This window comes from Onychostoma macrolepis, chromosome 17, assembly GCF_012432095.1.
Source record: "Onychostoma macrolepis isolate SWU-2019 chromosome 17, ASM1243209v1, whole genome shotgun sequence".
Taxonomy (NCBI): domain Eukaryota; kingdom Metazoa; phylum Chordata; class Actinopteri; order Cypriniformes; family Cyprinidae; genus Onychostoma; species Onychostoma macrolepis.
The window spans coordinates 10258164-10275404 of NC_081171.1; the positions used below are offsets into that span (position 1 = coordinate 10258164).

At 36.7% G+C, this 17241-nt stretch overlaps 1 protein-coding gene across 2 annotated transcripts in view; it reads left to right on the forward strand.

Moving 5' to 3' along the window:
• The window catches only part of rgs7a (regulator of G protein signaling 7a), a 60974-nt gene that overhangs the window by 37114 nt on the left and 6619 nt on the right, over positions 1-17241 (forward strand). The window contains exons 3-12 of one of the 2 annotated variants that reach the window (XM_058750065.1): positions 4517-4613; positions 7159-7209; positions 11800-11906; positions 12235-12286; positions 12909-12973; positions 13770-13846; positions 14294-14375; positions 15683-15715; positions 15823-15897; positions 16259-16357. In XM_058750065.1, coding sequence (XP_058606048.1) covers positions 4517-4613; positions 7159-7209; positions 11800-11906; positions 12235-12286; positions 12909-12973; positions 13770-13846; positions 14294-14375; positions 15683-15715; positions 15823-15897; positions 16259-16357 — 738 coding nt within the window. The remainder of the gene's footprint in view (positions 1-4516; positions 4614-7158; positions 7210-11799; positions 11907-12234; positions 12287-12908; positions 12974-13769; positions 13847-14293; positions 14376-15682; positions 15716-15822; positions 15898-16258; positions 16358-17241) is intronic. The other variant, XM_058750066.1, reaches the window with a different exon arrangement.

Genomic DNA, 17241 nt, shown 5'->3' on the forward strand with positions numbered 1-17241 from the left:
TAAGTATTTGAACACCTGTCTATCAGCTAGAATTCTGACCCTCAAAGACCTGTTAGTCTGCCTTTAAAATGTCCACCTCCACTCCATTTATTATCCTAAATTAGATGCACCTGTTTGAGGTCGTTAGCTGCATAAAGACACCTGTCCACCCCATACAATCAGTAAGAATCCAACTACTAACATGGCCAAGACCAAAGAGCTGTCCAAAGACACTAGAGACAAAATTGTACACCTCCACAAGGCTGGAAAGGGCTACGGGAAATTGCCAAGCAGCTTGGTGAAAAAGGTCCACTGTTGGAGCAATCATTAGAAAATGGAAGAAACTAAACATGACTGTCAATCTCCCTCGGACTGGGGCTCCATGCAAGATCTCACCTCGTGGGGTCTCAATGATCCTAAGAAAGGTGAGAAATCATCCCAGAACTACACGGGAGGAGCTGGTCAATGACCTGAAAAGAGCTGGGACCACCGTTTCCAAGGTTACTGTTGGTAATACACTAAGGCGTCATGGTTTGAAATCATGCATGGCACGGAAGGTTCCCCTGCTTAAACCAGCACATGTCCAGGCCCGACTGAAGTTTGCCAATGACCATTTGGATGATCCAGAGGAGTCATGGGAGAAAGTCATGTGGTCAGATGAGACCAAAATAGAACTTTTGGTCATAATTCCACTAAACGTGTTTGGAGGAAGAAGAACGATGAGTACCATCCCAAGAACACCATCCCTACTGTGAAGCATGGGGTGGTAGCATCATGCTTTGGGGTGTTTTTCTGCACATGGGACAGGCGACTGCACTGTATTAAGGAGAGGATGACCGGGGCCATGTATTGCGAGATTTTGGGAACAACCTCCTTCCCTCAGTTAGAGCATTGAAGATGGGTCGAGGCTGGGTCTTCCAACATGACAGTGACCCAAGCACACAGCCAGGATAACCAAGGAGTGGCTCTGTAAGAAGCATATCAAGGTTCTGGCGTGGCCTAGCCAGTCTGCAGACCTAAACCCAATAGAGAATCTTTGGAGGAGCTCAAACTCCGTGTTTCTCAGCGACAGGCCAGAAACCTGACTGATCTAGAGAAGATCTGTGTGGAGGTGGGCCAAAATCCCTCCTGCAGTGTGTGCAAACCTGGTGAAAAACTACAGGAAACGTTTGACCTCTGTAATTGCAAACAAAGGCTACTGTACCAAATATTAACATTGATTTTCTCAGGTGTTCAAATACTTATTTGCAGCTGTATCATACAAATAAATAGTTAAAAAATCATACATTGTGATTTCTGGATTTTTTTTTTTAGATTATGTCTCTCACAGTGGACATGCACCTACGATGACAATTTCAGACCCCTCCATGATTTCTAAGTGGGAGAACTTGCAAAATAGCAGGGTGTTCAAATACTTATTTTCCTCACTGTATATCAGACACACACACACAGGGTAAGTGAGACGTGGGCATGGGGGCCTGGACTTTGCACTGGGCTGGTTCCACGCTGCATGTCACGCTTTTTCAATGCATCATACACTCATATACATATGTAGGGTAAGCGTGGCATGTGAGTGGCGGCCAGGGGTAGGACTTTGGACCTTGTGCCCCGCAGCACCTCTCCTTGATGGCTCGTTTTTGGCATTTATGCCTTACGCATGGAGGGCCCAGAGGCAGCCTTACAATATCTTTCTATTTATAGCTTTATTACTATTATTACCATTATTATTTCATCATTACTATTACTAACATTATTATTTTTATTATTATTATTATTACTATTTGTCCTCCTCCTGATTCCCCAACCACCCCCTGGCTCGGATGAATAAGTTTATTATCGTTATTGCTGCTACTATTACTATTATTACTTATCACCTTCCTCGTCCTCCATCCTCTAATTTTTGTTATTAATGCTATTATTACTATTATTATTATTATTATTATTATTACTGTTATCATTACTATTATGGTTTTTTTTGGGGGGGGGGTTTGCTATTGTCATGTCTGTTGTGCTTTCTTTTATTTATATACTTCCACCCCCAACACCCAGTCACACTTACGCAAACACACACACACACACACACACACACTCACTCACACAAATCATGTTGGCTGTCATGTATGTTTTGTTGACCTTGGTTATTTTGTATTTGATTTGTTACCTGTAAATAGTATGTTTGTTTGAATAATAATAAAAAAAATAATAATAATAATAATAATAATTATGACGATAAAAGATATTGATTTAAGATGAAACTGCTTTAAGTTTTTACCAGTTGCGTTTGTATGACACGAGAGAGCGAGTCGCATTACCAGGATGACATAATTAAATATTTGTACAAAAGTCTGAGACCATTTTATGCATTTTATTTATTCATGCATAAATGAATTCATGTAGTGTTAAATCTAGCAAACAAATATTGTTTGCTATTATATTATATTATATTACAGTGAGCCAAAGTCTGAGACCATTTTATTCATTTTATTTATTCATGGATAAATTAATTCATGAAGTGTTAAACCTAGCAAACATATAAAGAGTTAATTTGCAAAAACCAATAACAACATTTTTATTTTTCAGAAATCACATTTTTTTATTGCACATTCCAAGCAATATCAATCAAACTGCAGTTGGGTTGTTTTGATTAAGTAATAATAACTTTATTGTTATACAGTACAGGTGATTTACAGGTGATTTACAAATACAAATACAGGTGATTTACAAAATTAAAGTTCATTGAAAGTAGTTTTTTTTTTTTTTTACATATTAAAAGTTTGTTTTATAGCAAACGCAGATAACTCAACATTTCATGTTTTAGAGTTTAAAAACAAAAAAACACTCGTTTAATCTTTGTAATCTCCTCAGATGACAATGTAGATGCCTGACAAAAGTTGTTGTTGTTGTGATCATAAACTGTATGGATGTGATTACACGCAATACACAGAGATTTTCCCTCACCATTGTAACGCTCTGCTTTTGCAAGGTTCCGTGGAAACGTTTCAGCTTTTATTGTCCTTTAAGCCCTGAAGAAGATATCACAGGTTCATCAAGTTCGTCGAAATTATCCATCCTCGATCACTTTTAGTCAGCTTTGACAAAACTCTTCTCAGCTAGCACGTCTTTTCAAAGTGAAAGTAGCCTTGTCACCTGACCTGGGGCCTTATTTATAACCGTTGCGTATGCACAAAACCAGCCCCGAAAGAGGCGTATGCCACTTCCTACGCAAAAGTTGGGATTTATAAAAACAAACTTGATGGGAAAATTTGCGCAAATCCACGCAAACTCTGACCCATGCGTACAAACTCTTTTTCCTGGCGTGATAAAATTAATGAAGTAAAAACAACGATTTTAAACTCTGTTTTCATGTTGATATACACATTTACATTAAATATTCCACTCTCATTAATGGAGATAAGCACTGAAATTACATAAATTCATTACGCAAAAGTTAAACCAAAATCATATGAATTTAGACATATTTGTAATGGATGCGCTTGATCACTTTTCCTCTTTTAATGACAGCAAGGAGTGCTATAAGTGCACAATAATTCATCTTTACACTAAACTGCAGATCTCATGTGATGATTAAAATATTTTTTTAGCGCAAACAATGATCAATGATGCACACTTACTTCGATATTATCGCGGACACTGCTGGATTCGGTGGTCGAACGGTCCATTGAGATCAATGAAGAATGAGATCAACTCTATTCTAAAATATTTATCTGATAACTAGTTTAAACAGTTTTGTTTTTATAAATATTTTGATATATTTATTCTAAAACATAACAATGATATTTGATGATTTTTAGCAGTAAAAATCTATGTACTGCACAAATGGCATTTATAGTCCGTATCTCATATTTCCTTAATCTCTTGTACCTTTGACAGTGTTAAACATGGTGTCACGTGGATGGGAATATGCATGGAAATTATATGAGGTTATGCATAGTAAAACTAGGCGTTGTAAGCTCCATATATGGTGATTTTGGGAAGGAGACGGAGTGGAGATGCACTTACGCACTGATGCATCTTCCCCTGACTGGGATTTATAAAGGGATTTTTGCGCAGGTTCTGGCGTACGCATGGTTTTATAAATCTGAAAACTTTTGTGCGTATGCAAAATCTAGCTTTTGTGCGTATGTACACTTTTAGGATAAAATCTTTATAAATGAGAGTTTTATAAATGAGGCCCCTGAATACAGCACGGTGATTCGCTAAAATGGACTTTTCGGCTTCTGTTCAAAAACAACAAGGGCGCTTGTCGGCTTCTGCAGAAAAACGTGAACTCACGATGCCTTGAAAGTGGACAATACTTTTTTTTTTTTAAAGTCGCGCTTATCGGTTTTTGCAAATGAACTCTTCATATATTGTTTGCTATTATACTATATTATATTAAAGGTTTTATTTTTTGTTTTAAAAAATAAAAATAATATTTTCCACCTCATGGAATATTGACACTGATTTTTACAGGAGAATTACGTGCACATATGTTTTCATTAATTCAGTCTAACGTGCCTTTCTCTCTCTTGTTCAGATGGAGGATGTGATTGCCAGGATGCAGGATGAAAAAAACGGCATACCTATCCGTACAGTGAAGAGTTTCCTATCCAAGATTCCCAGCGTCTTCTCTGGTAATTCCCCTACATCTGTTTTATATACACTGCTGGCGCTGAGAAAGCAGGATTCAGCAGGAGCCAGTGCCCCACAGCAAGCCTGAAGTCCAGCACAATGAAAACTCGGCCAGAACTCTGTAGTGCAGCGCCAGTACCAGAGCCCTTCGTCTACTGATCTGTTGATAGCCTGATCTCTACCAAAGGTCTCTGGCCTGCATTGCTCTGGTGGAGAAGCACAATGAATTTTGGGTATAAAGATCAGGGCTTGAATTGGTTGTTCAGGAGATTTGACTCATTATAGTTATTCTAACAGCCGGAAACAGCCATTATAATCGTAGCTAATGGAATATTCTGGCTTAATTTCAAGCTAATGTTTATGGACCACATCAGTGGCATGCTGTCATTTGCCACAAACCATAATTTTACAGTTAATTTTCGCAAAGAAGGGACGAGTTGAAATTCTTGTTTGTGGTATTCTATCTGTGGTCCATAACCAAGAATATTAATTTAACATCTTTTAAAAGAAAACTACAGAAAGGAAGGAAATGCCTGGATCCATTATTCATTTAAATAAAATAATTAGAATGTTTCATTTTTATTGGATAATGATTGCACTATTTACATATCAGAAGAGTGCAAATGTTATACTCCTGTATATGCCATAATCCATTTTAGAAGGGCAGGATTAGGAATGAAAAAGCAAGAGAGAAATTCTCAGAAGAATATTCTTTCGTTCCTCTGACTGCGGTCCCCCGGAGGATTCATTAAAAGGCCAGCTTCAAGCTCTAACACCCCAGTCTCTGCCTCTCTATGCTTTAAAAAGTCTCTCAAGCACTTGGCTTCTGCTGTCTCTGGGGACACGCCTCTCACTGCTGATTGGCTGAGGCAATAGCGGCTCTGTGCATATTTTGGGAATACTGAATTTGATTGGTCGGTAAAGGGTATCTCGGAAATATTTTTCTCAGAAGAACCTGTTCACAGTTTATTAATTTAGCAGTGGCCAGGTTGAAAATGGAATACTGGATGCAAAACTTTGAAATTAAATGAAACACCCACTTTATTCACTGTAAAATGGTTAGTAATACTTACAGGAGTAGCTCACCCAAAAATGAAAATTTGCTGAAAATATACTCACCCTCAGCCCATCCAAGATGTAGATGAATTTGTTTCCACATCAGAACAGATTTGGTGTAATGTATCACCATTTAGAACATTACTCGCTCACTAATGGATCCTCTGCAGTGAGTGGGTGCCATCAGAAGAGAATCCAAATAGCTGATAAAAACTTAACATTAATCCACAAGTAATCCACATGACTCCAATCCATCAATTAACAATTATCAATTACTTGTGGATTATTGTGAAGTTTTTATCAGCTGTTTGGACTCTCATTCTGACGGCACCCATTCACTGAAAAGGATCTATTGGTGAGCAAGTGATGTTCCAAATAGTGCTAAATTACTCCAAATCTGTTCAAGTGAAGGAACAAACTCATCTACTTCTTGGACGGCCTTAGGGTGAGCAAATTTTTCAGCTAATTTTTATTTTTGGGTGAACTATTCATTGAAAGGTGAAGATTTTTATGTCAATCTACCAGTCGTGTACTTATACTTATCTCTGAATATTAAGCTATAATAATTACAGCTATATAATAATCACACTTCACTTTTAAAACAGTGCTCCGACAGAATTTTTTGCCCTTTTACAGCAATTATGAGACTTTTGTCATAATTTATATAGAGATGCGTACCTTACTGTAAGCATTCATTTATTGTAAGTGGATATGCAGGAACTAGTTCATGGCGTGGACTTCTTGGTTGCTTCGAGTCAGACAGAAAGAGGACAAATAGGGGTTTAGGGGCGCAGGGGTAAAGATTATACCATTCTGCTAATCCCCGAAATACTGCAGCAGCTCTGCTAGACTCAGATCCTCTTTGGAGCAACTAGAACTGCTGTACTTACCTTTAACAAAATTTATACAGTTCTGCTGCTTAGCAAGAGAGAGAGACAAGGATTAGTCTGAGAAAATGTAGAAAGAAAAACTAAAGAAAGAACTGTAATTATAGGAAGTGGTGGATGAAAAGAATAGATGCGGTAGGGATGAAGAATAAAAGATAAAGTTCAGCTAGAACAGATAATGTCAAAATTTAAATATTGAATGGACAATATATCAGACAATACACAAATACTGTTTATCATTATCATTTGTGGTGTGGTTTAACTCATTTTTCCACTGATTATGAATTTATGGTAGAGATCAAAAATAACTTTTTTTACTCAAATTCTAATGGCAAGTGAATTGAAAGCATTTCTTACTAACCTTGAAACAGTATTTTGCTGATTTTTAATTAAAAACTAAAATGAATGAATGAATACACAAATAAATAAATAAGAAGATATTTTTTGTTTACTTGTGTCACATTTCAGGTTTTTCTTATAGTAGACCCTGCTTTTGAGACTTGATTTGAATTTTTTGAGCAGCCCATTTGTCATTTTTCTCTTTAAAAAGAGACACATAATCTCCTTAGATTTTGAACAGTAACCTTCTTTTCCTCTTTTCCAGGTTCAGACATTGTGCAGTGGCTGCTGAAGAATCTATGTATCGAGGATCAAGGTGATGCAGCCTTTTCTTTTCTTTAACTGACAGTGCTGCAGCTGTGATGTGCATAGATTAAAAATCTACTCTTATTTTGATTCATTCAAATGCACTCTTTTTATAAAAGTCAAAATCATAGCTTCAGCTGACAGGATAATATATTCAGGATTTGCATATTCATAATCATAAGTTGGCAAACAGCTAATGTCAGCATCTCCTGTTACTCTTTTAATTGAAGAAGAGGAGGGGAGGAGGACATTTTACAGTAACACACAGCAGATAGTCGTTGAAAGAGAAGATTATGTTTCCCAAAGGCTTGTTCTAACTGCTGGTTCACTTTTGCGCATCTGCGTCTTCAGCAGTGTTTGGCACGTTACTTTAAAAAAGTAATTAGTTATAGTTACTAGTTACTTCTCACAAATAGTAACTGAGTTAGTAACTGAGTTACATCATTATAAAAGTAACTAATTACCAGGGAAAGTAACTATTGCGTTACTTTTTAAAAAATGTTCAAATGTCAAATAACTTTGGATACCTCCAATATTAAATATGTTAAATTAATGAAATGGACACTAAAAAGAATAAATTATTATTATAAAACATTGCACATTAATCTACACTATTTATCTACTGACACTTAGTATCAGTCAGTCAAGCATTATAATAGAATATTATGATAATTTAATATTATATGATGATAGAACTTTAGTAATTAGAATAACCAAGTATGAATGCATATTTGTCATCAATATAAAACGCACTAAGGATTAATGAGCTGCTGGGTTCATGAATATTAATCACGTTGTCTGCGTTCGCTCTAATTGATTTACTGAAATCAAAATAGGGACGATAATAGGTGAGCGCCAGCCAATGAGATTGTCGTTTGTGCATTAGTTCCGCCCACTACCAGAGAAACCAGCAGTTCTTAAAAGCTGAAGAATTCTAAAGGAACTCCGTTATTTTGACAGGAAAATAAACAAAGAATATCATTTACATGTAGCGCGTCAATTCTGCATATTATGAAAGACTCTCTTGCTCTGTATCTTTCTTTGCGTGCATGTATGTGAGAGAAAGCGACGGCGAGTCGTGCGCCTTCACACTAGAGTTTATGGTACGTCAAATACAGCTACACTGCGCATCCATTCAGATGAACTGAAAAATTTTAACGCTACATTTTATTGTCAGTAACGGTAACGGCGTTGTAACGGGGGAAACAGTAATTCATTTGATTACTCGTTACTGAAAAAAATAACGCCGTTAGTAACGCCGTTTATTTATAACGCCGTTATTCCCATCACTGGTCTTCAGCAACAAGAATGGAGAAACTCCTTTGAAACTGTAGCTTGGCAAGCAATGCACTACTACACTGAAAAAAAAAATGGTGTAGAAACAATTTTCACTCACAAATTACTAGTAAATTTCACAAAAAGTAACACTGAATTAAACACGAATAAAATGTTGACATTAATTTAGTGTAAAATTAAGTATTTTAGTGTACATTAGTAAGCTACTAAAAAAAGAACACATGCTACAATTCACTAAAATTATGTATTATTTTTGAAATTCAAATATATTTGTTCTTTGTTGCAACTAATTGCAGCTAACATTTTACTCAAAAAGCCAGTTTGTACTTGCATTTGCTGTGGTTGTCTGAGGTATTGTGAACATGGAGTAGGTTTTGGGGAAGAAGCAAAGAAGATAAAGAGATATTTTTTTCTTTACACAACGGTGAGATTCGATTTGTTTCTGAGTATGGTGTATATCACTCTACTTTAGATTCCCTCTGACAGATTTGACAGGTGTGTGTGAGTAAGTGTGTGATGGGAGCTCTTCTCAGACAGGAAAAGAGCAACCAGATAAATGCACAGAACCTCTCAGTATACTCAATAGACTGTGCCTGAAACAAAGGAGAGATAAAAAAGTAAGACTTTAAAAAAAGTTTCTCTCTGTTGAGTTCTTTGCTACACTGCTGATTAGTGGGATTTACCTTGTGAACATGCCTGGTGGGAAGCTCTCATCAAAACAACAACAGCTGCAAAAGCATACTGCACCCTTGAAAGCAAAAGGATATTAATTTGTAATCAGCACAGACACATGCTCTAACGTGCACACTCACAGTAAACACTGTATTGTAAAACTTTAATAGATAATAATTTATTGATGCTTAACTCCCTCTGCAATGGGTTCTGCAGTTCTGCTGGTTGTAGTAGAATGTTTTTTCCATGCTTCCTGTGGTAGATACAGTAGATATTCCTCTGGTCATACAGTCTATCTTAAATTTCTTGAAGGATAGATTATTAGATTAGAATGGGAAAAAAGGAATGTTCTATAGATTTGAATATACAGATGCATCTCAATAAATTAGAATGTTGTGGAAAAGTTTTTTATTGTATTAAATAAATTCAATGCACACAGACTGAAGTAGTTTAAGTCTTTGGTTCTTTTAATTGTGATGATTTTGGCTCAAATTTAACAGAAACTCACCAATTCACTATCTCAACAAATTAGAATACTTCATAAGACCAATAAAAAAAAAAAAAAATTTTTTTGTGAATTGTTGGCCTTCTGGAAAGTATGTTCATTTACTGTATATGTACTCAATACTTGGTAGGGGCTCCTTTTGCTTTAATTACTGCCTCAATTCGGCGTGGCATGGAGGTGATCAGTTTGTGGCACTGCTGAGGTGGTATGGAAGCTCGGGATTCTTTGACTGTGGCCTTCAGCTCATCTGCATTTTTTGGTCTCTTGTTGCTCATTTTCCTCTTGACAATACTCTCAAGATTGTCTATGGGGTTCAGGTCTGGTGAGTTTGCTGGCCAGTCAAGCACACCAACACCATGGTCATTTAACCAACTTTTGGTGCTTTTGGCAGTGTGGGCAGGTGCCAAATCATGCTGGAAAATGAAATCAGCATCTTTAAAAAGCTGGTCAGCAGAAAGAAGCATGAAGTGCTCCAAAATTTCTTGGTAAACGGGTGCAGTGATTTTGGTTTTCAAAAAACACAATGGACCAACACCAGCAGATGACATTGCACCCCAAATCATCACAGACTGTGGAAACTTAACACTGGACTTCAAGCAACTTGGGCTATGAGCTTCTCCACCCTTCCTCCAGACTCTAGGACCTTGGTTTCCAAATGAAATACAAAACTTGCTCTCATCTGAAAAGAGGACTTTGGACCACTGGGCAACAGTCCAGTTCTTCTTCTCCTTAGCCCAGGTAGGACACCTCTGACGTTGTCTGTGGTTCAGGAGTGGCTTAACAAGAGGAATACGACAACTGTAGCCAAATTCCTTGACACGTCTGTGTGTGGTGGCTCTTGATGCCTTGACCCCAGCCTCAGTCCATTCCTTGTGAAGTTCACCCAAATTCCAAATTTTGCTTGACAATCCTCATAAGGCTGCGGTTCTCTCGGTTGGTTTTGCATCGTTTTCTTCCACACTTTTTCCTTCCACTCAACTTTCTGTTAACATGCTTGGATACAGCACTCTGTGAACAGCCAGCTTCTTCGGCAATGAATGTTTGTGGCTTACCCTCCTTGTGAAGGGTGTCAATGATTGTCTTCTGGACAACTGTCAGATCAGCAGTCTTCCCCATGATTGTGTAGCCTAGTGAACCAAACTGAGAGACCATTTTGAAGGCTCAGGAAACCTTTGCAGGTGTTTTGAGTTGATTAGCTGATTGGCATGTCACCATATTCTAATTTGTTGAGATAGTGAATTGGTGGGTTTTTGTTAAATGTGAGCCAAAATCATCACAATTAAAAGAACCAAAGACTTAAACTACTTCAGTCTGTGTGCATTGAATTTATTTAATACACGAGTTTCACAATTTGAGTTGAATTACTGAAATAAATGAACTTTTCCACAACATTCTAATTTATTGAGATGCACCTGTATATAGAGACATTAAATTTTGCATGCATTGCAATAAATGAATATCTTCCTTAGTATTTTTGTTTTCCAATACAAATATTCCAGTACAAAATTCTTTAGAGCAAGATACATTTACTTGAAATGCGAATGTAAACAAAATCTAAACTGAACAAAATGAAGTGAATTGTGTGTGTGTGTGTGTGTGTGTGTGTGTGTGTGTGTGTGTGTGTGTGTGTGTGTGTGTGTGTGTGTGTGTTTTTGTTTTTTTTTTTAATAATAATGAATTAAAAATGAGAATGGTTGGAAATTGTATTTTCAAACTTTGAAGTGTTGCTAATACAACTCATTGTGTGTTCCCTATAGGCATTTACATTTAGAGAACATATTGAAGCATTGTGTTCCCTTCAATTTATTCCTTATATTTTCATTATTTGGTCTTCAAAATTTACTTTCACAAAAACCTGCAAAAAACAAAAACAAAAAAACAAATACCAATACACCAAGATACCAAGATATAAAATTCCATCAATAGTTCAGTTAATGCAAATTTTATTTCCAGAATCACAGTCAGTGTTTCTGACATTCTGCTCAAATTTCGCATTTCTACCCACATTTCATACCCCTTGTTTTGTACATTTAATTTTAGAACAGAAAAAAATAATAATAATCTTGGTGTAAAGAGTTTGGTTGTCACTTCTTGGACTTCTAAAAACCCAATTTTTTGTTCCTCTAGTGGAGGCTCTTCATCTGGGCACACTGATGGCAGCTCACGGCTACTTCTTCCCCATCTCTGACCATGTGCTCACTCTTAAAGACGATGGCACATTCTACAGATTTCAGGTCAGTTGTTTTGCTGATTTGAGAAGCAAAATAGAGAGTGAACATTTGGAAACACTTTAAAACACAGCATCCATACCAAATATATTGAAGGTAATTATATAGCAGCCTAATAACATGCAATACAGTAGCTAGCTCAGATACTGATCGCTCCATCAAATAATTAAACATTAAGTTCATGTTGTTCATTAGAATTAATCAGTACTTTATAATGTAAATATATAATAATCACTGTAATCAACGTAAAATGTGACTAAATCTTCATAAAAAACAACTGCAATCTTTAAAATATATGTGCTTGGAGTTCATATTGTACTCTTTCATCTGTCAGACTCCGTATTTTTGGCCCTCAAACTGCTGGGAGCCCGAGAACACTGACTACGGTGAGTTTTGTGCAGGATCTGTTTTCTGTATCTTACTGAGACCGGTCTATATGAACATGTATTTAATGAAGTCCTCCAGATGGCTGGAGATCAGCTGGATCATGGAATGTTAGGAGTGTGTGCGCTTTAATAAGACTAGCCTATGTAAACACAACCTAATCAAATCCTTCCAGCTGGATCGTGTGTATGCGTTTGTTGTCACTACATAAAACCTGATCCTTCATCCTCAACATTATATCTAGGTTTCCAGGAGAGCTGTACTTGTACTATGCATTCTGTATTTTAATCTAATTCATTTTCATAGGTATTTGTATGTAAAATGTGGTTGCAGCAAGGGCATTTTGTGCAGTATTATACTTTACTAACAAATACCGATGAATACAATTGCGATCATCCTGTATTGTGGTTGTGTGCATGAGTGTGCCTTGGGTTAGGTAAATTATGCTTGCTCTGAATTCTGCAATCAGAACAAAGCAACGCTCAGGTGCGATTCGGTACAAGCTGGTGTGAAATATGTTAAATGTTTACTAAATATTTTAGTACAACTCATTTGAAAGCCCTGAGGGCTGCTGAGGTGTGTGTGAGCAGTGTTTTTCACACACCTCTCGGCTTCTCTTTGCAGCTGTGTACTTGTGCAAAAGAACAATGCAGAACAAAGCACGTCTGGAACTTGCTGATTATGAAGCTGTAAGTAATCTTCTCTTTGTTTCTCCCTCCTCGCTCTCTCTTAATTGTAACAATGCACGTCTCAGGTTTTGTACTTCAGACATTATTAGATAGAAGATAATAAAGTAATGACAATCTTTAAAAAGAAAGTCGGTCTAATCCAAGCTGGGCTTTAAATGTCAGGCTTTGTTTGCATAATCCATGTAAGCTCTTCGGTAGGCCTGCATAATGATAGATCTCTTTCCACCAACGTCTTTCTCATATTGAACTGTAAACATGTAATCATTGGGCCACCTCTTCATTTTTCTATTATTAAGTTAACCCTTGTGCTGTGTTGAAAATCCTTTACCTAATTTGGTGTTGCCCTTCGTTTTCAAATATGCTTGGAATCTCTAATTATGCTATATTTTCACCATACCTGTTTGACAACTTGTTTTCTTTCAGTTAGCGCAGGTTTTGTATGTGGAACTGATTGGTCATAGGCCTCATTGATCTGAGGTTATGCTACTGTTTTTTACTGTCATTATTTAAGGATTATTTTGACAATGCTCAGGTCTCAATACTCAGGTCTGATCATTGAGGCCTATAATCAGTCAGTTCCAAAAAAAATCAAAAAGCACAAAAATTATCCAATTTTGGGGGGAAGTTATTATACTGACCTTAAGGTAAGTTTATTCTTAACTAGGATTTTTGGACGAAAGGGTTAAAATGACTGGTACACAACATTAAACAGATGGCTTCCTTATCTACAAAAAAGCTTTTTGGTTTTTTAAAATTTGGTCATCTAAAAATGTTCTGTTCTTCTGTTCTCTTTCAGGAGAGTTTAGCACGACTACAGCGGGCATTCGCCAGGAAATGGGAGTTTATATTTATGCAAGCAGAGGCTCAAGCAAAGTATGTATCTTTCAGTCTTTCAAATATTGTGATCATGTTATGTATTTTTTGTTGTGCATTTGTAAATGCCATCCATCCAGTCAGAAGACAGGAAAGTGACTATTTACATAGTAAGAATTAAAATATTAATGGGCAGTTCTCTAGAAATATCTGTCAAACTGTTGGTTGTTCTTATGTTGTCTGTGCTAATGGATTTTAAAAGTCTCTTGGACATAAATTGTGCGGTAAAATTGTTTCTGGATTGCACAGAACTTGTCTTATAAGTCACTTCTGCTGTTGTTCTAAGTAATTCAAGGCCATTCTGTGAGCACTATAGTGCCTCTGAGTGCCAAAACATTAGGCAGCTTTATGACTTTTCAGCTAAGTTGCATGGTTCATTGCATGTTTGCTTTTTCTTTTGGAAGTTAAATGTTTTAATTGCTTTGGCTTGGTGTTCTGTCTGTACAGAGTCGATAAGAAAAGAGACAAAATTGAGAGGAAAATACTGGACAGTCAGGAGAGAGCTTTCTGGGATGTGCACAGACCAGTGGTGAGTAAATGTATGTGTGTGGACTAAGTGCTGGACTAAGTCTGTGGAAGAACAATGCAGCTATTCTCTTTTCTTCTTCAGAATTATCTTTGTTGTTCTCGAGTGTTTGAAGTTGTTCCCTCACAGAGGAATGACATAACAGTGTTGAAGCCCCTGAGTTAATGGAATCGCCTCTGTGCTTGAAGAATTGCTTGCTAGTCATAAAACTGAAACACACATTCTGAAAATCATATATCATTCATTTCCTTGGACAATATTCTGCAAAGTAAAAAGTGAAAATGTGCAGTTGTCCTCCAAAGAGCTATTCCTACCTGATCTATCCTTTTAACATTTCAGCTGTTTGATGTATCTTAATGCAGTTAATTCAGTTATATAAAATATTTTGTAAATATTGTATTTTCATATTTGTAAACAAACTAGATTTAATGTTTTATTTTATTTTGTTAGTTCATTTTACTACCCATAGAATTGATGAAATACAACTTAAAACCCTTTGGAATCCTTAGAAAATGCTTTATGAAGATTTACCATGGTTTTATTATATTAATACTATATATAATACTAGAACTATTATATTATAGTAGAAATGTTTTATGGTCATATTAAAAACGCCAACTTGTTGAGAAAATGTATACACGTACATTTTTATTTCATCTACAGTAGTTATAGTTTTTAAATGTGTATTCAAACCTGTAGTTTATATACAGTATGTAGAAATTATAATTATTATATTGATCTAATCAAGAAAGTCTAAATCTATTCATGTTTTTACCCATTGTTTTTTATTAAGTACAACAGTAGTAACTTAAGCTACTATGCAATTTCATTACATTTCTATGTTAAATAGTCATTAAACAATGTTTTTTACGGTATTATTATTATTATTGCACAGGTCCTTGTGGTTTTGAGTGTCTATATGCGTGAATCACCTGGTGTATATTGCTTTATGACTTGTGTGTCTGTGAGCTGTTTGTTTTGAAGGAAGCAGCAATTTCTCCCTCAATTACACTGAGCTGATCCTTCTCATTAGCAATTTCATGCTAACTTGGCTTGATCTTTCAAGCCGATGTGCAATAGCGAGATGCTGCAGTTCTTGTCCATATTTAGCCAGTACAGGTTCAAATGGGGTTTATTGCATCAGTGTCTTTAGGCTGTTTTCATTTTCTCTCCAACATACATTTGAGGCATGCTGGACCTAAAGTTCATCCTGTACTGGAGAGTGGAAACACTGAGTCTAACCAGCAGGAAACCATTTGATTGACAGCTCCATGCCTTTTTTAAAATATCATCTCATTTTCCCAAAACAGGAGGGAGTATGCTGGTTAGGTGCACTGCGTCAGGTGGTTTACAGTCAAAGCAACACGGTTGCCTGGCAACCATAAACTATAGGTCATCTAGAGAATTGACAGTTATATTGACAAAGTGTGTGTATATGTGTGTGTATCAGCCAGGGTGTGTGAACACAACAGAAGTGGACATAAAGAAATCATCCAGAATGAAGAACCCTCACAAAACAAGAAAGGTAACACAAAACCCACTAGCACTGCAGGAAATCCAGCATTTAATCAAATTACTCAAGGTTTTAATATCCTAAACCATGTGACTAATCACTGCAGCATTTATTCCACTCATTATACCATTGAGCATTTGCATTTGATGAATCAATCAACCACTGAGCCAATCAGAATACTGAATCAATCTTAAATCAATCCACCAATCACAAAATCCTACCAATCCAGAACGGCTCACCTCAGCAATCACGCAGCTGCCCATATGAAATCTCCAATCATTGATGCAATCACACAGAAATCTCCTCTCTGATATCTGAGCCTGTTTTAAATTTATGTAAATATGGTTGTAAATTATTCTGATGATTTTCACAGTCTGTGTACGGTCTTCAGAATGACATTCGCAGTCATAGCCCCACCCACACACCCGCCCCTGAGGCCAAGCAACCAACCGAGGAAGAGCTTCGGGAACAGGTAACACCCGATTGTATAGGCAGAGTATTTGAATTTGAATTTCAAATGTATCTGAGTGTTCTATTTGATAACTTGATGTCAGATGAAGTTTAATTTTTACCCTTTGCTAGACTACAGGGATTTTTGTTAACATAGAGACAAACTTTTATTCTTCCTTTACATACAGGTGCATCTCAATAAATTAGAATGTCGTGGAAAAGTTTTTCAGTAATTCAACTCAAATTGTGAAACTCGTGTATTAAATAAATTCAATTCACACGGACTGAAGTAGTTTGTCTTTGGTTCTTTTAATTGTGATGATTTTGGCAACAAATTCAAATTCAAATCTCAACAAATTAGAATACTTCATAAGACCAATAAAGAAAACATTTTTAGTGAATTGTTGGCCTTCTGGAAAGTATGTTCATTTACTGTATATGTACTCAATAGTTGGTAGGGGCTCCTTTTGCTTTAATTACTGCCTCAATTTGGCGTGGCATGGAGGTGATCAGTTTGTGGCACTGCTGAGGTGGTATGGAAGCCCAGGTTTCTTTGACAGTGGCCTTCAGCTCATCTGCATTTTTTGGTCTCTTGTTTCTCATTTTCCTCTTGACAAAAGATTCTCTATGGGGTTTCATGTCTGGTGAGTTTGCTGGCCAGTCAAGCACACCAACACCATGGTCATTTAACCAACTTTTGGTGCTTTTGGCAGTGTGGGCAGGTGCCAAATCCTGCTGGAAAATGAAATCAGCATCTTTAAAAAGTTGGTCAGCAGAAGGAAGCATGAAGTGCTCCATAATTTCTTGGTAAACGGGTGCAGTGACTTGGACAAACACCAGCAGATGATATTGCACCCCAGATCACAGACTGTGAAAACTTAACACTGGACTTCAAGCAACTTGGGC